At 43.5% G+C, this 24,730-nt stretch overlaps 1 protein-coding gene across 1 annotated transcript in view; it reads left to right on the forward strand.

Moving 5' to 3' along the window:
* Positions 1-1,778: 1,778 nt before the first annotated feature.
* LOC129848710 (uncharacterized) overlaps positions 1,779-24,730 on the forward strand; it is a 43,718-nt gene continuing 20,766 nt past the window's right edge. Inside the window, 20 exon segments of the mRNA XM_055915813.1 lie at positions 1,779-2,167; positions 2,267-2,325; positions 2,414-2,494; positions 2,586-2,710; positions 3,305-3,448; positions 3,709-3,807; positions 3,898-4,059; positions 4,211-4,310; positions 4,454-4,674; positions 5,326-5,482; positions 5,654-5,877; positions 6,192-6,312; positions 6,585-6,781; positions 6,896-7,010; positions 7,436-7,605; positions 7,702-7,799; positions 7,948-8,078; positions 8,406-8,595; positions 15,443-15,584; positions 15,680-15,776. Of these exon segments, the coding sequence (XP_055771788.1) occupies positions 2,145-2,167; positions 2,267-2,325; positions 2,414-2,494; positions 2,586-2,710; positions 3,305-3,448; positions 3,709-3,807; positions 3,898-4,059; positions 4,211-4,310; positions 4,454-4,674; positions 5,326-5,482; positions 5,654-5,877; positions 6,192-6,312; positions 6,585-6,781; positions 6,896-7,010; positions 7,436-7,605; positions 7,702-7,799; positions 7,948-8,078; positions 8,406-8,595; positions 15,443-15,584; positions 15,680-15,776 (2,656 nt within the window). The 5' untranslated portion in view covers positions 1,779-2,144.

Here is a 24,730-nt window from a genome sequence, read left to right on the forward strand (position 1 = left end):
AACACGGTCAGTCATCTTAAATCAGGAGGTGAAATGCAAAACTGACCTTGGATCATTAACTCTGGGATTTCAATGTAAAGCATCTCTTTAATAATATTCCCTGTTGACTCAACCAAGTGACATCTCACCTATGATCAGGCTGTGCCCTCTGTCAGCCAGTTCAGATGCAGGAGAGGTTCAACAAAACAGCTGACATAACCTAGAAGATTTAGGGGGAGAGGGATGACGTGAGTGGCTACAGAGTACTTTAAGCTGAAAAACAGACCCATGAGGACAAACAACAGAATATAATGCCAATAGGTGTCTGCGTCACATACAGTATCTCCTTTCAAAGTGTACCTGAAACATTTAAATATAGAGGGCTGTGTTTCTCACCACTTGGTTATTGCAAGGCTAACCCATGACTTAGCAGCAACAGATAGTCCAGTGAAAATGGCTGTAAATCTGAAAATTAGCAGCTGACATCTTAAGGGTTTTTTAATTCATGCATGTGAGACAGATTCCATGTACAACAAGACAGGCAGAGATGGAGAAAAAGAACACAGAACAGTTTAATTACCTCTGGTTAGGGACACTTTTTGCCAGCAATACATCTTCCACGGCCTGATCCTCACAGTGAACATCTGGCAATATCTACATTTTCGACCCCCTTGGACAGCTTGCTCTCTGAAAGTAAAGAAAACAATAACTGAGATATGACCGTTCAATATAAAGCAGCACATGTCATTGTTTGTCAATACAGCCCAGTGCTGCTTACCTGAGATGCCATCTTCGTAGGTGTCCGCTTTGACTTCCTTTTCTGTCGAGGAAAAAATAGCTGTCAGAACAATTCTTTTTGATTTAGACAAAAATACACAAATGTACCTCCATAGCATATAACAATTTGCCTGTGAATAACCACACCTTCATACAAACGTGCAACTGTATGCAGAATTCTTGACGCGCAACTGAAGACGCTGCCCTATCCTGCCAGCACGCCCACAAAGCGAGCCACTCCGGAGCAGAATGATGACGCGTGGAAGAGGGAAAGGAATGAGAGAGGAACAGCAATTTGTTGCAAGTTGGGCTAATAACTGAACAATAGACTATTCAACCTTTACTAAAGAATAGTCTAATAGCCGAGCTAGGTGTGAACCCCCCCCCCCCCACCTCATCACAGACCAGATTTGCCCTAACGACCAATGTAATGACTTTACAAATAAATTACGTTGGCTGACAATGTGTTAGCTACGCTGTCCTTACGAACCACATATCATTACAGCACTATGTACCGGTATGTTAGCTAACTACCGAACGTTAGTAGTTGTACATCAAACTTGCCAGTATATTAACTATAGGCTAACTAGCCAACGTTTATTGACTTGATTATTCTCGTCATTCTTAGTTTAGCTACATGTCGTCGTGCTTCCTCAATGGACATGCGGGTGCTTTCGTAAATTCGCTCTGGCTAGCTACAGGCCGGACAATAGAACGAGTCAAAATTCACCCAAGGCTGAAAAACGGCCTAATAAGAACGTTGGCTAAGCGGGAACACTAGCGCGAGCCCATAGCAAATGAATGGAATCGAACGTTCGCAGAGATTCTTTTGACTGGAGTGATGCTTAGGACTCCATTAAAAATATATCCCGTTTTATTTTACCACGACAGTCTGTTCGTCGGACGAAACTGGAGAAAAATAACTAGTGTCGAAAGTAAACATCCGCACCTCGATGGTGTCAACTGTGCTTATGTCTGCGTAATGAAAAGGTAGGGGGGATCTGGTCTAGAGATCGATGACAAATTAAATGGTGCCCGTGTAACAGTTTTACTTCTGTCCCGAACCAGTGACCCTTTGCACACATAGACAACAGTTACCCATCGCTCCACAAAAGCCCCAAACTTGGTGTGCATTTTGGTTTTTGTCCTAACACTACACAGCTGATTCACATGAACAAAGCTTGATGATTAGTTGATTATTTGAATCAGCTTTGTAGGGCTAGGGGAATAAAAAGAAAATGTGCAGCCCTTTGGGGTTCAGGTGACTGAGTGTGGGAAGCCTTTGTCATAGGGTAAAAGTTGAATACCCCTGGACTGTAGGCTGCACACCTTGGGTAAAATATTAGATTCTGTAGCTGTGTATTTTATCAGAACAATTCTGTTCTATAATGGTTCCTTTCCTTAGCTCAGGGTAAGTAGTTGCAGGCCTAGAGTCTTATGCGATGCAAACATTTGAGTTGTGTTCTTCCTCCTTTTAATCAATCATAATAATTTGTCAAATGCCTTACAGGTTGTTTTGCCTATTGTTGGCAGCTGTGGGCATACAAGCACAACAGACACCATCTATAAGTATGCATTTTGCACCCTGCAAGTTCAAGCACTAAGCGTTTGACTATATATATATCTTTTGGTTTTTAACTAACCTTTCCCATTCCAGATGACCTCAACGCTGAATGCCTTGGTAACGTTATTCGTTTGAGTGTCGCTCCTCTTTTTAAAGAGGTTGATGCTGTCTTCAGTGAGTTTGTCTCTTATGATTCTCCTTTCATAAATCATAGATTGATATTGTTTGTCAACTATTGTGTTCACACAATCTCCATCCCTTCCAGATGACACACAAATCATAAACCTGACGCCTGGCCTTGCTACTCAGTGTGGATTCAGCTTTAAATTTGACCCCATGGGGAATGCCATGTTTTTTGCTTCTCTTCAAAACTGCTTTTCCCAAAACATGGTAACCCTAAACACTGTAGTGTTTGCTTGAACTTCAAATGGACAGTTTGCCTTTCAGTGTCACTGCATTTGCAACCCATAATGTAGCAACGTCATTTTATTTAACCTTTGACATGGAGTCATGCTGAGACCAGGCTCTTTAACAGATGAGCCCTGTATACACAAAGATACAAGTCAATATTTGCATCATTAGATGACAATTTAATCATTGAAAACAAATGCATTCTTCAGTAAAAAGGTCCTCAATAAGCCTGAGTTGCTAATTTATACAATTTTAGAGCATGGAGGTTATTAGAAGTACGGTGCCAGAAATATTTAAGCAGTTTTACCACCCCTGGGTCTGCTATCTCTTACCTCTAAGTTAACGATAACGTAAGGTACAGCAGAAGTTTATGGAGGGCTTTCAGAGGGCCAGCCAACTTTCTGATACAGACTGCAGTGATGTGTACTACTGAGCTCTTCTCCTGTAGTGTGGCAGCTGCATTCATATGGGCAATTTTGCCACAGTCTATAACTTGCATGAACGTCAACTGAATTATTTGTTTTCTGCTATATAATGAAAGGCTTTATTTTTTTCCTTCCCCCTTCATTTTAGGATGATCAGATGTTCAGCTTGGTCATGCAGTTCAGGCTGCCAGGAAACCACATGAATGAAGACCCTGTGTATAGAGTGGGCAAAACCTGTAGCTACACCCCCAGGACCTCCCGAGAGATTCTGTGCGACCGCAACTACATGGAGGCAAGTGAGCAGAGCATGCCCCAAAGGACATGTTTACGGTCGAGCTTGTTGTACTGCCTGTATAAATGATCTGTCTAGAGCTACAACTGTCCAGTGTTTCATTTCTTCTGCTTCTGTGACACAACGTAGAGGTTCTTGACTCTCTCAATTCAATACTCCTTCATTTAAGGAGGTGAGTTGACAGATTGAGAACTGGCCCTTGATTTCGTATTGTATGGGAGGGAGAAAATGCATAGGGAATAATGGCCTTTCTTCTCTAGGTGTCTGTCAGAAGGACACTTCCAGACATCCAAACCGTCCCTGAACAGCCCACTGGAGGCCCGAAAGCAAGGAGCGGCAACTTCCGGAGAGGAGCTGAGGTAGCCATATTTCAGTTTCTGTAATTTCACTACAAGATGGCGCTATTTGTTGACAATTTGTTTAATTCCTGTTTCCATTTCCTGAGACAGGCTGTTGCTTCAGGATACAAAATGACAACGGTTGTCTTTAGTCCTAGCAAGAAGGTCATGAGTGTGGATGAGGTCCAAAGAAAGGGCTATGCAATAGCCAACACTCCCACACGGCTGGTGTTAAGAAGCCCTCATAATGCAGAGGAGACATACCTCCAGAATGTAAGCTGACTTTCTCCACTTCTTCCATGAACTGGGTCATGTTCAGTAGAGCAAAAATTTGGAAACGGTGGCCCTACCTGAACTCTGCAACATATTGTTAATACGGTGTGCCCTACTGAACACGGCCCTGGTGTGGTTGCCCCCTGAACAGGTAGCTGGGGTTCCGATGCGGGTGCTCTCAGCCTCAACCTTCTTTGAGCAGAAGTGGCTGGTTACTCGAGTAGATGCCACGGCTGTTTGTCCAACACCAGGTTGAGTGTGAAATAATGGACTAACTTGGCAAATTAAGATCCTATGAACCCAGTTCTTAATTGGCTCCAGACAAGACTTTGATTTGTTTTCAGTTGCAAAATGTTCTGTTATGATGTGTACTTGGTTTCTTGTTTCACTGCAGGGGCAGTGGCCTTTACTCCAGAAGTGATCACCTGGTACATGCCCAAGCACATAGACCCACTTTTCTCCTCTGATGCCTTCACCATGTTGGAGGTGTACATGGGAATTGACGCTAAGAGGCTGGACACTGAGGAAATGGCTGCCAGAAACTACTCGGTTTTAGTCACAGAGGCTCATATTATTGTTGAAATTCCGGTGGGGGCGGTTGGCGGCTATTTCAAGGTCAGCGTTGGATGAGTGACATGTTCCTGTTTAATTTCTAAATCAAATCTTATTTGTAGAGCCCTTTTTACTGCAGCAGTTGACAGTGCTTTGCAGTAACCCTTTGCCATCTCATGGGATAACTCCTGGAAATGTTGTCTTGTGTTAAATGTTTCTTAGTGAGCAATTGTCTGCTTAATCAGGCTAATATACAATGGATTGTTGGGTGTGTGTATACAGCCTGACACATTGGATTTGAAAATCGTGTGAATGTTGCAAAAAATGACACTTAAACATACTCTACTGTTTGTCCTTCAGCCGCTTGAAATTTGAGACCAAATATCCACACTAAAGTATTGTTTACCTGACTTTTTAGGGAGCCGGTAGCTTTGCCACTCAACTGAATGCAAGCAATGTTCGGTTACACTCGGCTACTGTTTACATATTGTGTTTACTTTGTGTGGCGGTCGCTTTGGAAATGTAAGTTGACAACCATATGCCTACCAGCTCTCTAAAGTCGGGTAAACAGATATTGTCTTAAATTACGAGCGGCTGAAGGACAAAACACACAGAACCGGTAGAGTAACATTCTGGCTTGTAAGGAACATTTAGCTGTTTTTGCACTCCACTTGTGTATTACAGCCTGACTGCATCACTCGTCTCCCTTTACAGAGCCATATTCAGGATGACCAGTACTTTGTCACTTACACCATTGAGCCCATGCTTGAGTTGCTGTGGATCGAGGAGGTCGCACACGAGGACACACGCTACAAAGTCCTCTTCCCTATCACAACACCTCCGATGGCCAGGCCTCCACAAGTTCGCAACTGTGAGTCTGGTTTAGTTAAATAGTGCCTATGGTAATTTGGGATGCCTGAGTTGTTCATTAGGCACAAAACAGAAGAAAATGTACTGAAACGGGGAGGCAATAACAAATGTCCATTTTCGACTTCAATTGTAGCGCATTTCAAAATGTTTTCCTTGGTTTGCCAATGAACAGACACGTCCTTAGACACAGTTCCTGAGCATGCAGTGTTTGTGCTTGAGTTGGGAACCTTCAACCTTGATGTGGAGCTGCTGAACATCACCTTTCCCACCATGGTGCTAACTGTTGCAGAGTGCAACGCCAGAGGCTTCAATGTTCAGGAGCAGAGATCCCTGGACAACACCTTGAAGAGCTTCAGGATGGAGGTGCCCTTCTCAGACCCGGTGGTCTTTAAGGAGGTGTGTGTCTGTTAAATTCAAAGCCACACGCAGTGATTTGTACATGCCCTAATAAGTGGGCCACCAACAAAATATAAATATTGGCTCAAGTGTACTTTGTATCCCTCATTTACTCAAGTGTTTCCATTATTTTGGTAGTTGTATGCAGTCACTTGACAATAGTACTGAATTTAGAGGAATGAGTGCAACATTACTTTAAGTATATAGTTTGTTTTAATAGTCCCCATATGTACTTAGTTGTCACTTGATATTGAATAGAGTTCTGTTACAACAATAATGCTATCAATTGACCAATGCTTTTAACTTCACTACAGAGAAGGGCGGAACAAGGTGTCACAACCTTCACTCTTCAGCTGATCTACGGCCTGGTCGTCTTTCCAGAGTACGCTCCTTTCTCTCACTCTGCCGTTGTGGACGCTGTACTGCTGGACATTGGTATGTCTCTGGACTACGCCAAACTACTGTTGAATGGCTTTACCCGTGGTTAAAGATTGCAGTGAAAGCCCAACTAGCCATACTGTAGGTTTTTCCTATGCGGTCTCTCTACAAAGAAAATGTTAAGCTTTAGAGTATTTGGACCCAGTGTCCTGTTCCTGGTTTGCCAGGATCGTGTTTTTATTCTGAACAAGGTTTTCTCCTTGGACAAGTTCAAGTAGTACCTTCCTGTTTTTTGTGCTTAATGAACACAACCCTGTTTGTCCTTGTAGTGCCACCCTCAGTCACTGGCAACTGTGATCAGGAGAACTTTCACATCACTGTGGACTACAGGAACCAAGATCCCTTTTTCGTGGTCTTGGTTGGCAAGCGGCTGCTTAACCATGAGCTTGCACAACAGTATTTGACAGAGGGCGACGCAGACTTCACCATCACGTTGCCCTTCTCTTCGCCGGACGCAGTGTTTGAGGTACGATGCTCTCCCAAAACATGTTAACCTAAATTGCAGCAGCTAGCCTCGCTTTCCTTACCCTGTATACATGCATACAATATTGGACTAATGAACTCTCCCATTGGTTCCCAGTCGGTTCACCCGTCCTCTGTCAGGAGCAGGCTGGATGTGGCTCTGTTGAATCCTTACAACAACATGACCATCAAACACTTTTCCCTGGCTTGCAGCTTCCTCAAAACGCTGACTGGTTGGTTCTCAAACAATTACTTCCGATAAATAGTCGTTTGACATGGTTACTGTAGTAACCTGGTATATTTGTTTACCAATAGATGGCAGTATTGACTCAAGACGGGGGTTTGCTTCCCACTATCTGTAGCTATTGCCTATGTCTGCCTATTTAACTATGATTAAGAAAGCTTCAGGTAGTTTAAGCCAGGTGCATAAGATAATGTTAAAATTAAATACTAAACCTTACGTAAGTCTCATGAGTCGTAATTATAAGAAGCCTTTAAGGATACTACAGTTACCAAACCTGGGTTCCTTGCAAATACTGAGTCTAATAATAGTGCCAGATGGGCATGGTTTGCACTTTTGGTGCTATGCTATTGGTTCTACTGTGCTCAATGAAGTGTAACAAATACAGAACCTGTCTTTTGCTCCCCCACCCCCAAGAGTGTTTCTCTAACGGAACGATGACTGCGCTGGCGGTCAAGGTGGAGTCTGCTCCCAGTCTGAACCCCGGTCAGCTGACCCTGAGCGACCCCGCCTGTGGTCCCACCTACAGCGACGATCGCTTCGCCTACTTCCACTTCACTGTCAACTCCTGTGGCACCACCAGGAAGGTAAAATGACTATTACCCTGAGGTGATGGGTACTGTGTATTTACGGACTGTTTGCTTCTGCAGGCTGTAATAAGTCAATTCCCCTCTACTACATAGTTTATCAACAATGTCATGCTGTATGAGAACGAAATCTCCTTGCCAGATGAACTTGAGGTGAAGCTGAATGGCACGACGTCTTCAGAGGAGGAATATCAGTAAGTGCATTACGCATCACAATTGTAGCTGTTAGATTTTTTAAATTCTTCACCAATTGCTCAATACTTTGTATACAGGGAAAATGTGCCTCTACTACCAGTGTGTCCACTCCACTGCTTGAGGTTTCCCCTACATCCCTCTTTTTAGGTTAAAGGTTTCCTGCTACTATGTGGTCAACATCACTCGCACATTGGCCTTCCTCACCAGGCCGCGTGACAACGAGCATTTTGCCGAGATTGGGACTGGTCTACAAATGGTCAGAATGAGACTCGCTCAGGGTAAGCGTGCACTAATTCAGAATTTCAACTTGGCCTCTAAATTCTAATCACTCCTGATGATCTGGAATATAGAATCTTGGAAGGTGTCCTTTACAAAACCATTCCCAAAAATGTAAGCCTTATGATATATTACTCTTGCGTTCTGAGATCTACAGGTGTGGCTATGGAGTAACGGTGAGGAGCTGATTTGGGAATTTGTTAGAAGCCTCTGGTGGGGGGGGTTCATCAGGGCACAACAGGATATGATAAACGTGTGTTTATTTATGGACAAGTTGAGATGGTACCTCGCTGTTTTGTGCCCACCGGTTGTCTCGTTCTGTGTTCCAGACGCCTCGTATAACACGTTCCACCAGGAGGAGGAGTATCCAGTGGTGAGGTACCTGAGACAGCCTCTGCACTTTGAGGTGGAGCTGACCAGGTCCTCTGACCCCAAGATAGCGCTGGTGCTTGACCACTGCTGGGCCACCCCCAATGAGGACCGTGACTCCCGACCCCGGTGGAATCTCATCATTAATGGGTAACTTGTTGTTTTTGGGCCTAAACAAGTGTTATTCCACAGGTGTGGTTCCTGAGTATTTAGCAACCTATCATGTTTGGCAGGCCATTTACTTTGGCTACCGTGGCTATGCCCCCATCCATAGGTAATGAGTGGTCACAATGGTTTGAGCTTAACGATGTGAGCAGTATGCGGTCTGTCACCAGATCTCCACCCAAATGAACACTTATGGGAGATTCTGGCGTGTACCATCACATTCTTGTTATCACTGCAGCGTAGCATTGAAACAGAACGTATGACGCAAACAAACGACTCTAAACCGCGTTGTCTGAAAAGCATCTAAACGATGTTTTGTACTGATGAGAAATAAAGGTCTTCACAACTTTATTCCACCTTTGCTTGTAAAATATATGAATGTTAATGCTATCATCTAGTCTAAACAACAGCTAGACTTGTTTTACAATGTGCTCACCAGTGATGCGGTACAAGGGAGCCATGTAAATCTAGTTTGGAAAATATGGCAGCCATGTTTGTCAATCAAGAACTCCCTAATTCCATTCACTGCTTCCATTGCATGAGATCTTAACTTAGTTTGGCCACTTCAGCGTGTGACAAATCTTTGTACTTGTTACGGCGTACACATGACAAGTAGTTTACAATTAACAAATCAAAAAGCCAATTGTTCTCACCTCCCCAAATGCAAGCCTAGCTTAAACGTAGCACGAAAGCTAAACAGAGCTAAAGAGTCAAACAGACGCTTACGTGATAACCCGACTGCATTGTATGGCGTTAGCTCTTATTCGGTACCACCTTCAAAAGTGGTTTACACACGTGTCCATTACAATCTAGGCAAGAATCAGAATGCAGGCATAAAACGCTAAGTACATTATACTTAGGGTATGCTACAGTAGAAACGTTACACAGAAAATAAGGCATTTTGATAGGAATGCACGCATGTCCAGTTATTTGTAAGGAAGGCAATGTGGGCAGCAGGCAATAAATGTGCGGGGGGAAAGTTTGTGAGCGGCTGGCAAGCTTGGCTGGCAAGCTTAGCTTGCATTTCCGATTGGTTTCATACAACTGCTCTTAACACTGACTGAATACTTGTTGAATTCAGGCACAAGTGACCTCTTGTGTTTAAAACAGTTATGCGCTTAACATAATGGATGGTTCACATGCCTGTGCAGCATGGAAGTTGATGTTTGAAACTGAATAGGATCAGTTGACAGGATCCCTAGAAGTTGATGCCACTTTCAATGGAATTTCCTGTCCTAGAGGAATGCGCTAATTGAGAGTTGCTAAACATGAACAAATACCACGGTCAAGTGTAGCAGCAACTTGCTAGCCTTATTTAGCTAGCTAATGTTCATATTTAAAAAAATGTTACGACACAGCTGGGTTTGTCATAAGCATTGATTTGGGTGAGCACTTTGCCACATATGGACACCGCTGGCCTAATTTTTTACTTTGCCATCTTCTCAAGAATTTAAATTGGGTAACCTATTGAAAGATTACTTATTTGTCCTACATTGTAATGGACACTGCAACCTTTGGTAGATGGGCTACAATGACTTTGCCCATGATTATGCACGCTGCAAATGACACTTTAATTTTGCGGGTGCCTTTTCAGTATCTGGATACATGTTACACCAAGCAGTGGAGTGAAGCAACTTTATGGTCAAAACCATTTATTTGGGGGATTGGGTTTGCCAAATGCTATCAAATCACGCAATTTTACAATTTTTATGAAATGGTTGCAAAACCCCAAATTTGGCACAAGGCTCAGCTGTCACGGGAGTAACTTTGCAGCGGTTTATTAAATCAAATGTCACCCTGGTGGGGGTGGTAGCAGTTTATCAGCCTGTTTTTTCAATGTTTTGTAGATCATAGGAAAAGACACCACATTCACATGGCTGTGCACGAAATGAGCAGTTCAGATTTGTCACTTCAGCTGCAACTATATCATACTTGGCTTAAATCGTTGAGGAAAATCCTGAGAAAGCTCTGGCCGTCGTCTGTCAGCTCAAGTGGATTTGTACTGGTGTGGGCGTTTGTCTCTTAATGTAACGTCTTCAGATTTCACAAATCCCTTTTTGCTAATATCTGTCAGTTAAACAGTAAATGATAAACCTCCCAAAGATGCAAATGACAAAAGTAGGCCTAAACTGTCAATGCGTAGGTTACTTTGTAGAGCTGCTCCCTTCACAGAAGTCCTCCACGTGTGAATCTGATGCCATGGGTGTAGAATATATTTTGTGACCAATTTTTCCGACAGCGGAAGCATTGCTCTGGCGCATTGCATGAAATTCCTAATTAAAATGAAGAACTTATTTTGAAAATATGATACCGACTGTCTATTCGGGAACTAAGGGTTGAACCACGGTCAATTGATCAATATTCAGGTCGCCTGTAGTCTGACCATTCTGGATCATTTAGAATTTGAAGAACCATTTAGAGCAGGGGTGTCAAACTCATTTCGCATCGTGGGCCACATACGGCCTAGGGAGATGTCAAGTGGGCCGGACCATTAAAATTATACCATACTCTGCTATAAATAACCAAAATATCATGTCTTTCCTTTGTTTTGGTGTAAAGAAGCACAAGAACATTAGGAAAATATTGAAATTTAATGAACTATCCTTTTACAAAACATTTCATGAAACACCTCATATTTCCTTAGACAAATGTGCAATTTACTTTTATCATTCACAAATATGCATTGCAACTGATCCCACTGATTGTACAAAGGCACAAAACTTTAATTGGTACTGAAAAATATAGTAATGCACTTTAAGATTAAATGAGACTTTTAAAGAAAGGAATTTTTAAACCACTTACACATACGCATATAAAATCTAAATGTAATCCCTGCGTACACCTTACAAACTAAGGAGAGTGATTTTAAATGTGTAATGAAGAAAGTGTTCGCCTGTCCTGTAAATCTGTAAACTTCATACATGAAACATACATACACATACAATACATACTGAAAATTTATGGAGTTGTATGAACAGTAGAATTCCATCACACAACTTTTGTTTTGAAGCTGCTGACTAACATTAAAGTGCACATTTTTTAAATCACCACAGTAAGGATTCATCTTCACAGAGCTGTATTCTTTCAATGCAAACAGTATCTAAGGCAGCATTTTAAAGGTGTTAGTCTAGTCTGGACTTGTATTTGTTCCTGTACAAGTGCATCAACACCAGGTGTCATGTCCTGACTAGCTGTCACTTTCAGAATGTCATTTAAGTGCTTGTTTGTGAGCCTTGAACGCATTTTTGTTTTATTGATATTCATCACTGAGAAAATTTGTTCACAAAGGTAGGTTGTCCCAAACATGCACAAAATTTTAGCAGCCAGGGCTGTTAATTTGGGGTACCCTGGTAGTAGATACTGATAAAATCTGTCCAGACCTACAGAGGCAAATTTGCCCTTCAAATCTGCATCACACTGCAAATCAATTATCTCTAGCTGAATTTCGACCGGCAGATCAGAAGCTTTAACTGTGAAAGGTGAGAGAATTTTCAGTTTTTCGGTCTCAAGTTCACCAAATACCTGAATGTTTCTCAAACTCCCGCAGTAGTCCTGCAATTTTGTCTTTGTACCGTTTCATGTCCGCATCAGGTCTGGTCACACACACATCTCTCAGACAGGGGAAATGAGCAGGGTTGCCAGTTGCATCTCCCACAAAGTCAGCTTCAACTTAAATGCATGTATGTTGTCAGAAAACTGTGTGACAACTTTTTTGCGGCCTTGCAACATTTTGTTCAGATTGTTCAAGTGTTCAGTAATATCAACCAAGAATGCAAGGTCCCGTAGCCATTCCTGAGATTGTAATTCCAACACCGGTTTTCCTTTTTTCTCCATGAACTGTCCGATTTCCTCTCGTAGATCAAAGAAATGCCTCAGCACAGCGCCTCGGCTTAACCATCTCACTTCAGTGTGGTATGGCAGGCTGTGGGTAATGTTGCTGTCGCTGAGAAGTTTGTCAAACTGACGATGGTTCAGACCTCTGGACCGGATGAAATTTACAGTGCGAACAACCACCTCCATGACGTGGTCCATTTTCAGCGACTTGCAACACAATGCCTCCTGGTGCAAAATACAGTGAAATGTCCAGAAACGATCTCCTCCATTAAGGGCTTGTACTTTGTCTTTGAACTTTGTCGCGACACCTGCTTTCTTTCCGACCATGGATGGCGCGCCGTCTGTAGCCAGGCTGACAGCGCGGGACCAGTCCACTCCAACTCTGTCCAATGCAGCAACGACAGAGCCGAAAATGTCCTCGGCTGTTGTGGCGTCCATCATTGGCACCAACTCAAGAAACTCTTCAGTAACAGTCAATGTCTCATCAACTCCTCGAATAAATATGGCCAGTTGGGCCACGTCTGTGATGTCAGTGCTCTCGTCAATTGCCACGGAAAATGCAATAAATGACTTGACTCTCTGTTTCAATTGACTGTCTAAATCTGCCGATAGTTCCGAAATCCTCTCTGCTATAGTATTCCTCGTCAGGCTAATATTGGCAAAAGCTTGTCGCTTCTCGGGACATACAAGTTCAGCCGCCTTCATCATGCATCGTTTAACAAAGTCACCGTCGGAATACGGCTTCGATGCTAATGCTATTTCGCTAGCAATTAGGTAGCTGGCTTTTACCGCTGCTTCACTGACTTCTCGGCTCTGGATGAAAGTTGACTGCTGTTTCCTCAGACCCGCCAGCAATTCGTTAATCTTATCTCTTCTCAGTTGTCCTTGCAAGCCGTCATATTTTTCGCTGTGATGAGTCTCGTAGTGGCGTCGAATATTATATTCCTTCAATACCGAAACTTGTTGCAAACACACCAAGCACGAAGGTTTTCCGTGCATCTCTGTAAATAAATAGGACGTGGTCCATTTTTCTTTGAAAATTCTACACTCCTTATCTACTTTTCTCCGTTTGGATAACGACATTTTGGCTAATGAGGGTGTAGCGGAGAGGTAGAGACCAAGGTATTAACAACGTCGTAACAAGCAGCAGATGGCGCATTGATACCGTCTGCTGTTTTCAGTCTGTCTCAGTGATGCGGCTTGTCTTCTACTCTGATGGAAAGAGTGCGCCCCTTAGCGGATAATCCATGAATTGTAGCGAATTATGCATTTTTTCCACTTTCAAATTATCCTGCGGGTCTGATCGAACCTCCTTGGGGGCCGGTTCCGGCCCGCGGGCCGTATGTTTGACACCCCTGATTTAGAGGGACGTCTCACCACATGAGAATGCATTCATGTCAATGTAATTGAATATACATGTTGGACATACGACATAGACATTTGACATCCGTCATTTAACTAGCTATAAAAGCCTTTGCAGTAGACAAAGTAATATTGTTGAGAAATGCTATGGCATTGCTAGTATGACCCTCCCTTGACAAATTTAAATGCATTTTTTTTTTCAAATAGGCAGCCCAATATCTGTTTTTTAATAAATAAAAAATATACAAAATCAGATTTTTCCAGGTCTGATGGGCCAAAAGATCAGAAATTAAAACCAACAAACTACTGTCGTGACCTTGAATTATCTGAGGACTGTTTAATTGTTACCCGACTCTAATGAATCGTGTTAGGATTTGGGGTGCCGAGGAAACGGTTTTAAAGATACCGTCTCCCGACTTAAACTCTAGACGGTAGAAATCTATTACATTGCTAAAGTCAACTTATTAACCATTACATCGTATCCTCCTCGCAGCTGCAAGAACCCCAGCCTTATGATTCAGTACTATACAAATTGGTTTAATATAATTACTAGCTAAACACACGGGTCCCTAGCGGACTGACACAATATGACGGCTCCCCCACCCATGGTTCCATAAGGGACACTTATCGTTGTTACATTTTTGCATTAATTTATTTATGTGGGATGCCGCCGTGGAAAGGTAGGTGGTTGGGTCTTCTCTCTGATTGGCTCCCTGAGGTCACAATGTCAATAGTTGTCCGTGACTCCAATGACTAGTCTTGAACGGAACTTCAGGATGGATTTTCCTTTCACTCATTCTGGAAGATGGGCTAATCAACCCTGTCGCTGATTCCTCAGTGGGTGATGAGAGTAGGATGGTTTGGATATAGTAGCAGAATGGTCCCACTGAAGTTAGCTTTTCTAGGTACTTGGCTCAAACAGCTAATCGGCTGTACCAGTGACTGTCTGTCTGAGATGTTTATTCTCCCTCGTGTTGGTATTCAGGTTTCGGACCACTTTGGACATGAGCTGCAGCTCGCCGTATTTAGGAAGGTGCGTTTAGGGAAGTTCCAACCATTTCAAACGTGTAGCTAGCGACTCACGGTTTTCTGGTCTAATGTTAATTTCAGTTACCATCCTTTTATGCACTCTGGCCGCCGGGGACAATTCTGTCAGTCTGGCCCGCTCACTGATGTCACTTGTGGCATGGCTACTTACTATGCACATTTTCTAGGAGTTTCTCTAATACGTTCAAAAGTGAATACTGGAACAATATTTTAACATAAGACTGGTCAGAGATAGAAAAAGAATGTCATGTTGATTCTTATTTTGTGATTTTTAAAAAGGAAAAACTGGAACTAGAAAAGTGCTCACACTACAGGTAGGAAGTCTCGAGCCTTTACATTGTATATGAAATATGTTGGGGGTTTTTCAAGACCGAGGGGTAAGAGTTTTGGTGGAAAGAGCTGGGTAAAAAATACATTAGTTCATACTGGAGGGGGAGAAGGAACCCACTTCTCCTGTCATTTACAACACGGTGTGAATTGATCTGATCCTCACAGGACAGTCATGACACCATAAGACTTCGTACACAAGGCGGTTGGGGTTTACAGTGTTTTCTTGTTCCTAACTTAGTCCCTCTCTCTACACTGGCAGTTGTGAGAACCCGGAGGATCCGTACCGTGTAGTCTTCCACCCGGTGGTAGCTGACGCCAGGGTCCACTTCCCCCCTCACGTCAAACGCTTTGAGGTCTATATGTTTTCCTTCGTCGAGGATGCGGTTGAGCCGAGTGGCCAGGTAACAAATTTCACCCAACAATCTTTATTAGTTAATTTTGTGAGTGGCAATCATTCCTTTTAAATTTCTGACACCATCAAATCTTTGATTTCTAGGTCTTTGTCCATTGTGATGTGGTCATCTGTGACGCCAGTAGTCCCTCTGGCAGCCCCTGTAGTGGACAATGTGTGAATCAGGACAACTCGAAAAGAGGTAGGTCTTGTGTTATGCTTTTCAGACCCTGTCAGACCATAACTGAACTAATAGGTTTTCTCTCTCTCAACAGGTCAACGACATGTCAAAGACCTCTTTGAGGAGCGTCATTTGTATGTTTCTTCTGGATACATTCTTTGGGTGTAATGTCTTATTCTAACATGTCAAATAAAGTGTTCTATATAACAATTAAGTTTGTTTTACTTGCGTAGCAACAATCCTAACCGTTGGAGCTACCTTAATTGTATCTGATTTGCATATAACACCAAGGTGCATGTACTTTAGTGGATGTAGTAGGCTTGTCATCTGACGCGTGTCAATCAACCCTTTTGTAAGCATGGAACTCTGAACCATCCACCGGAGATAAGTGTTGCGCACCAATTTCCCATCTAGGATGAACAATGGGTGTCAAAACAAAAGCTTTCCAATGTCCAGTAGGAAGAACTGACTCAATGTTATAGCAGATGGTGGTTGGTGAGGCCAGCAGGGCTGTGGTTGGATGCAGGCCCCAGGGAGCACAGCAGTGTTGGTAATTTTCAACAAATTACAACTCTCCTTGATACCTCTCACTAGCTTGGTTTCCATCCAAATATGGACATTTCTTTAATGATATGCATGTCAATCTCAAATGGGGAGAGCTTGACTTCATCACTACTTGTTTTTTGTAAGAAATGTTGATAAGCTGAATGTATTTAAAACTAATAGCGCACAGCTCGGACACCCATGCATACCCCACAAGACATGCCACCAGAGTTCTCTTCACAATCGCCAAGTCCGGACTACGGAAGGTACAGAGCCATGAATACGTTGCAATCTATTCCGCATCAGGATCAGATTTAACCTTTCTAGCCCAGGGGTTCCGCTAGCGGAACACCCACAACATTCCGCTGAAAAGGCAGCGTGCGGAATTCAAAAATATTTTTTAGAAATGTGTAACTTTCTCACATTAACAAGTCCAATACAGCAAATGAAAAACATCTTGTTAATCTACACATCGTGTCCGTTTTTTAAAATGTTTTACAGCAAACGCAACATTTGTTAGATCACCACCAAATCCAAGAAACACACTGCCATTTTTCCCAGCCAAAGATGGTCACAAAAGCAGAAATGGAGATCAAATTAATCACTAACCTTTGATAATCTTAATCAGATGACACTCATAGGACATGTTACACAATACATTTGTTTTGTTCAATTAATGTGCGTATTTATATCCACAAATCTCGGTTTACATTGGCGCCATGTTCAGAAATGCCTCCAAAATATCTGGAGTAATTGCAGAGCCACGTCAAAAAACAAACTCATCAACTTTGAAAGATACATGTTTTACATATAATTAAAGATACACTTGTTCTTAATTCAACCGCTGTCAGATTTAAATAAAAACTATACGGAAAAAGCATACCATGCAATAATCTGAGACTGCGCTCAGAAATACACAACATTTCTCTGCCATGGAGTCAACAGCAATACGAAATTACATAAATATTCCCTTACCTTTGATCAGAATGCAGTGCCAGGGATCCTAGTTCCACAAAAAATCGTTTTGTTCGATAATGTCCAATTAGCTCCTTTTGCTAGCACGTTTAGTACACGTCCAAACGCTGGCGCCGGTCCAGGGAAACTCGGACAAACTTCATTAAGGTATATTCCAGGTCAAATTAAGTAGAGAATCAATCTTCAGGATGTTATCGTATATATCCAATAACGTTCCAACCGGAGCATTTGTTTTTGTCTACGGAGTAATGGAACACATGGCAAGCGCGCGTGACCAGGAACTAGCATTCTGCCAGACCACTGAGTCGAATAGCTGCCATCCGGCCCCACATCACACTAGAGGCTTTATTCCACGTTCTACTGACTGTTTACATTTAGTGGAAGGTGTAGGAAGTGCGAACAGATCCATATCCTACTGGGATGTGAATAGACGATCAATCAATCAAGTTTATTTTATATAGCCCTTCGTACATCAGCTAATATCTCAAAGTGCTGTACAGAAACCCAGCCTAAAACCCTAAACAGCAAGCAATGCAGGTGTAGAAGCCCGGTGGCTAGGAAAAACTCCCTAGAAAGGCCAAAACCTAGGAAGAAACCTAGATAGGAACCAGGCTATGAGGGGTGGCCAGTCCTCTTCTGGCTGTGCCGGGTGGAGATTATAACAGAACTATGCCAAGATGTTCATAAGTGATAAGCATGGTCAAATAATAATCATGAATAATTTTCAGTTGGCTTTTCATAGCCGATCATTAAGAGTTGAAAACAGCAGGTCTGGGACAGGTAGGGGTTCCGTAACCGTAGGCAGAACAGTTGAAACTGGAATAGCAGCAAGGCCAGGTGGACTGGGGACAGCAAGGAGTCATCATGCCCGGTAGTCCTGGCGTATGGTCCTAGGGCTCAGGTCCTCCGAGAGAGAGAAAGAAAGAGAGAAGGAGAAAATTAGAGAGCCAAGATTTTCAAAATGTTCATAAATGACAAGCATGGTCAGATAATAATCAGGAATAAATGTCAGTTGGCTTTTCATAACCGATCATTAAGAGTTGAAAACAGCAGGTCTGGGACAGGTAGGGGTTCCGTAACCGCAGGCAGAACAGTTGAAACTGGAATAGCAGCAAGGCCAGGCGGACTGGGGACAGCAAGGAGTCATCATGCCCGGTAGTCCTGACGTATGGTCCTAGGGCTCAGGTCCTCCGAGAGAGAGAAAGAAAGAGAGAAGGAGAAAATTAGAGAGAGCATACTTAAATTCACACAGGACACTGGATAAGACAGGAGAAGTACTCCAGGTATAACCAACTGACCCTAGCCCCCCCGACACATAAACTACTGCAGCATAAATACTGGTGGCTGAGACAGGAGCGGTCAGGAGACACTGTGGCCTCATCCGAAGATACCCCCGGACAGGGCCAAACAGGAAGGAAAAACCCCACCCACTTTGCCAAAGCACAGCCCCCGCACCACTAGAGGGATATCTTCAACCACCAACTTACAATCCTAAGACAAGGCCGAGTATAGCCCACAAAGATCTCCACCACAGCACAAACCAAGGGGGGGCGCCAACCCAGACAGGAAGATCACGTCAGTAACTCAACCCACTCAAGTGACGCACCCCTCCCAGGGACGGCATGAAAGAGCACCAGTAAGCCAGTGACTCAGCCCCTGTAAGCCAGTGACTCAGCCCCTGTAATAGGGTTAGAGGCAGAGAATCCCAGTGGAGAGAGGGGAACCGGCCAGGCAGAGACAGCAAGGGCGGTTCGTTGCACCAGAGCCTTTCCGTTCACCTTCACACTCCTGGGCCAGACTACACTCAATCATATGACCCACTGAAGAGACGCGTCTTCAGTAAAGACTTAAAGGTTGAGACCGAGTCTGCGTCTCTCACATGGGTAGGCAGACCGTTCCATAAAAATGGAGATCTATAGGAGAAAGCCCTGCCTCCCGCTGTTTGCTTAGAAATTCTAGGGACAATTAGGAGGCCTGCGTCTTGTGACCGTAGCGTACGTGTACGGCAGGACCAAATCGCAAAGATAGGTAGGAGCAAGCCCATGTAATGCTTTGTAGGTTAGGAGTAAAACCTTGAAATCAGCCCTTGCCTTAACAGGAAGCCAGTGTAGGGAAGCTAGCACTGGAGTAATATGATCCAATTTTTTGGTTCTAGTCAGGATTGTAGCAGCCGTATTTAGCACTAACTGAAGTTTATTTAGTGCTATATCCGGAAAGTAGAGCATTGGAGTAGTCTAATCTAGAAGTAACAAAAGCATGGATACATTTTTCTGCATCGTTTTTGGACAGACAGTTTCTGATTTTTGCAATGTTACGTAGATGGAAAAAAGCTGTCCTTGAAACAGTCTTGATATGTTCGTCAAAAGAGAGATCAGGGTCCAGAGTAACGCCGAGGTCCTTCAGTTTTATTTGAGACGACTTTACAACCATCAAGATGAATTGTCAGATTCAACAGAAGCTCTTTGTTTCTTGGGACCTAGAACAAGCATCTCTGTTTTGTCCGAGTTTAAAAGTAGAACGTTTGCAGCCATCCACTTCCTTATGTCTGAAACACAGGCTTCTAGCAAGGGCAATTTTGGGGATTCACCATGTTTCATTGAAATGTACAGCTGTGTGTCATCCGCATAGCAGTGAAAGTTAACATTATGTTTTCGAATGACATCCCCAAGAGGTAAAATATATAGTGAAAACAATAGTGGTCCTAAAACGGAACCTTGAGGAACACCGAAATGTACAGTTGATTTGTCAGAGGACAAACCATTCACAGAGACAAACTGATATCTTTCCGACAGATAAGATCTAAACCAGGCCAGAACTTGTCCGTGTAGACCAATTTGGGTTTCCAGTCTCTCCAAAAGAATGTGGTGATCGATGGTGTCATAGGCAGCACTAAGGTCTAGGAGCACGAGGACAGATGCAGAGCCTCGGTCTGACGCCATTAAAAGGTCATTTACCACCTTCACAAGTGCAGTCTCAGTGCTATGATGGGGTCTAAAACCAGACTGAAGCATTTCGTATACATTGTTTGTCTTCAGGAAGTCAGTGAGTTGCTGCCCAACAGCTTTTTCAAAAAAATTTGAGAGGAATGGAAGATTCGATATAGGCCAATAGTTTTTTATATTTTCCGGGTCAAGGTTTGGCTTTTTCAAGAGAGGCTTTATTACTGCCACTTTTAGTGAGTTTGGTACACATCCGGTGGATAGAGAGCTGTTTATTATGTTCAACATAGGAGGGCCAAGCACAGGAAGCAGCTCTTTCAGTAGTTTAGTAGGAATAGGATCCAGTATGCAGCTTGAAGGTTTAGAGGCCATGATTATTTTCATCATTGTGTCAAGAGATATAGTACTAAAACACTTAAGTGTCTCTCCCGATCCCAGGCCCTGGCAGAGCTGTGCAGATCCAGGACAGCTAAACCCCGGAGGAATACGCAGATTCAAAGAGGAGTCCGTAATTTGCTTTCTAATGGTCATGATCTTTTCCTCAGAGAAGTTCATGAATTTATTACTGCTGAAGTGAAAGCCATCCTCTCTTGGGGAATGCTGCATTTTAGTTAGCTTTGCAACAGTATCAAAAAGAAATTTTGGATTGTTCTTATTTTCCTCGATTAAGTTGGAAAAGTAGGATGATCGAGCAGCAGTGAGGGCTCTTCGGTACTGCACGGTACTGTCTTTCCAAGCTAGTCGGAAGACTTCCAGTTTGGTGTGGCGCCATTTCCGTTCCAATTTTCTGGAAGCTTGCTTCAAAGCTCGGGTATTTTCTGTATACCAGGGAGCTAGTTTCTTATGACAAATGTTTTTCGTTTTTAGGGGTGCAACTGCATCTAGGGTATTGCGCAAGGTTAAATTGAGTTCCTCAGTTAGGTGGTTAACTGATTTTTGTCCTCTGACGTCCTTGGGTAGGCAGAAGGAGTCTGGAAGGGCATCAAGGAATTTTTGTGTTGTCTGAGAATTTATAGCACGAATTTTGATGCTCCTTGGTTGGGGTCTGAGCAGATTATTTGTTGCGATTGCAAACGTAATAAAATGGTGGTCCGATAGTCCAGGATTATGTGGAAAAACATTAAGATCTACAACATTTATTCCATGGGACAAAACTAGGTCCAGAGTATGACTGTGGCAGTGAGTAGGTCCAGAGACATGTTGGACAAAACCCACAGAGTCGATGATGGCTCCGAAATACTTTTGGAGTGGGTCTGTGGACTTCTCCATATGAATATTAAAATCACCAAAAATTAGAATATGATCTGCTATGACTACAAGGTCTGATAGGAATTCAGGGAACTCAGAGAGGAACGCTGTATATGGCCCAGGAGGCCTGTAAACAGTAGCTATAAAAAGTGATTGAGTAGGCTGCATAGATTTCATGACTAGAAGCTCAAAAGACGAAAACGTCATCTTTTTTTTTTTTGTAAATTGAAATTTGCTATCGTAAATGTTAGCAACACCTCCGCCTTTGCGGGATGCACGGGGGATATGGTCACCAGTGTAACCAGGAGGTGAGGCCTCATTTAACACAGTAAATTCATCAGGCTTAAGCCATGTTTCAGTCAGGCCAATCACATCAAGATTATGATCAGTGATTAGTTCATTGACTATGACTGCCTTTGAAGTGAGGGATCTAACATTAAGTAACCCTAATTTGAGATGTGAGGTATCACGATCTCTTTCAATAATGGCAGGAATGGAGGAGGTCTTTATCCTAGTGAGATTGCTAAGGCGAACACCGCCATGTTTAGTTTTGCCCAACCTAGGTCGAGGCACAGACACAGTCTCAATGGGGATGGCTGAGCTGACTATACTGACTGTGCTATTGGCAGACTCCACTAAGCTGGCAGGTTGGCTAACAGCCTGCTGCCTGGCCTGCACCCTATTTCATTGTGGAGCTAGGGGAGTTAGAGCCCTATCTATGTTAGTAGATAAGATGAGAGCACCCCTCCAGCTAGGATGGAGTCCGTCACTCCTCAGCAGGTCAGGCTTGTCCTGTTTGTGGGTGAGTCCCAGAAAGAGGGCCAATTATCTACAAATTCTATCTTTGGGAGGGGCAGAAAACAGTTTTCAACCAGCGATTGAGTTGTGAGACTGCTGTAGAGCTCGTCACTCCCCCTAACTGGGAGGGGGCCAGAGACAATTACTCGATGCCGACACATCTTTCTAGCTGATTTACACGCTGAAGCTATGTTGCACTTGGTGACCTCTGACTGTTTCATCCTAACATTGTTGGTGCCGACGTGGATAACAATATCTCTACACTCTCTACACTCGCCAGATTTAGCTTTAGCCAGCACCATCTTTAGATTATCCTTAAGGTCGGTAGCCCTGCCCCCTGGTAAACAGTGTATGATCGCTGGGTGATTCGCTTTAAGTCTAATACTGCGGGTAATGGAGTCGCCAATGACTAGGGTTTTCAATTTGTCAGAGCTAATGGTTGGAGCCTTCGGCGTCTCAGACCCCGTAACGGGAGGATTAGAGACAAGAGAAGACTCAGCCTCAGACTCCGACTCGCTACATAATGGGGAAAACCGGTTGAAAGTTTCTGTCGGCTGAACGAGCGACACCAGTTGAGCATTCCTACAGCATTTCCCTCCAGAAGCCATGAGAAAGTTGTCCGGCTGCGGGGACTGTGCGGGGGGATTTATACTAACGTTAGTATCTGTACTTACTGGTGGCACAGACGCTGTTTCTTCCTTTCCTACACTGAAATTACCCTTGCCTAACGATTGCGTCTGAAGCTGGGCTTGCAGCACAGCTATCCTCGCCATAAGGCGATCGTTCTCCTGTATATTATGAGTACAGCGACTGCAATTAGAAGACATCATGTTAATAATACTACTTAGCTTCGGCTGTTGAAGGTGCTGACGAACAATGTCCAGATAAAGCGTCCGGAGTGAAAAAGTTGAATGAGGGAAAAAGTTGCGAAGAAAAACTAAAAATATAAACGGTAATTAAAAAGAGAAAAAAAAACGTAAAGTTGTCAGCTAGCAAAGTAAAGTTGGCAACAAAACGCACAGCAACAAAACGCACAGCAACACGTCTGCAAATTCAAGAGAGTTGAGTTTAACATCAACCAGCCCGAGAATTTCCACTTCCTGTTTGGAAGTTTGCCTGCCATATGAGTTCTGTTATACTCACAGACATAATTCAAACAGTTTAAGAAACTTCAGTGTTTTCTATCCAATAGTAATAATAATATGCATATATTAGCATCTGGGACAGAGTAGGAGGCAGTTCACTATGGGCACGCGATTCATCCAAAGTGAAAATGCTGCCCCCAGCCCTAAAAAGTTAAAGAAACACCTTACAGAACAGCAGGGACTGTGAAGTGGTTCCTCCTTTAAAAGTTGCGAGCTTGCATCGCGGGACGACTTCATTGCTCCAGACCACCACAAGGGGGAGTTGGCGCACTGTGGAGGATGAATCAGAATTAGTTGGGTAACATAGATAAGCATATTATGCAAATAAACATCTTATGTGAGTTGTCATTAGAATGTGTCCCTTTGGACTATACTGTTGGCAGTTGCACTTTTCCCTTCTCAGCTAGGGCTCAGTCACTTGGGGCCCAGAGAGGGGTGGCGTGATTAAGGGGGAACCAAATATCTCTTGGCTCCACAAAGTCTGTCCAAGTCACTCCCCTCAGTGAGAAGAGGCGGTTTACTTGAGATGGGAGTAAATCAAATCAAATGTATTTATATAGCCCTTCCTACATCAGCTGATCTCAAGTGCTGTACAGAAACCTAGCCTAAAACCGCTAACAGCAAGCAATGCAGGTGTAGAAGCACGGTGGCTAGGAAAAACTCCCTAGAAAGGCAAGAACCTAGGAAGAAACCTAGAGAGGAACCAAGCTGAGGGGTGGCCAGTCCTCTTCTGGCTGTGCCGGGTGGAGATTATAACAGAACATGGCCAAGATGTTCAAATGTTCATAAATGACCAGCATGGTAAAATAATAATCACAGTAGTTATTGAGGGTGCAGCAAGTCAGCACCTCAGGAGTAAATGTCAGTTGGCTTGTCATAGCCGATCATTAAGAGTATCTCTACCGCTCCTGCAGTCTCTGAGTTGAAAACGGCAGGTCTGGGACGGGTAGCACATCCGTTGAACAGGTCAGGGTTCCATAGCCGCAGGCAGAACAGTTGAAACAGGAGCAGCAGCACGTCCAGGTGGACTGGGGTCAGCAAGCAACCCAGACAGGAAGATCACGTCAGTGACTCACCCCTCCTAGGAACGGCATGAAAGAGCACCAGTAAGCCAGTGACTCAACCCCTGTAATAGGGTTAGAGGCAGATAATCCCAGTGGAGAGAGGGGAACCGGCCAGGCAGAGACAGCAAGGGCGGTTCGTTGCACCAGAGCCTTTCCGTTCACCTTCACACTCCTGGGCCAGACTACACTCAATCATATGACCCACTGAAGAGACGCGTCTTCAGTAAAGACTTAAAGGTTGAGACCGAGTCTGCGTCTCTCAC

Source organism: Salvelinus fontinalis, unplaced genomic scaffold, assembly GCF_029448725.1.
Source record: "Salvelinus fontinalis isolate EN_2023a unplaced genomic scaffold, ASM2944872v1 scaffold_1126, whole genome shotgun sequence".
In the NCBI taxonomy this organism is placed as follows: Eukaryota; Metazoa; Chordata; class Actinopteri; order Salmoniformes; family Salmonidae; genus Salvelinus; species Salvelinus fontinalis.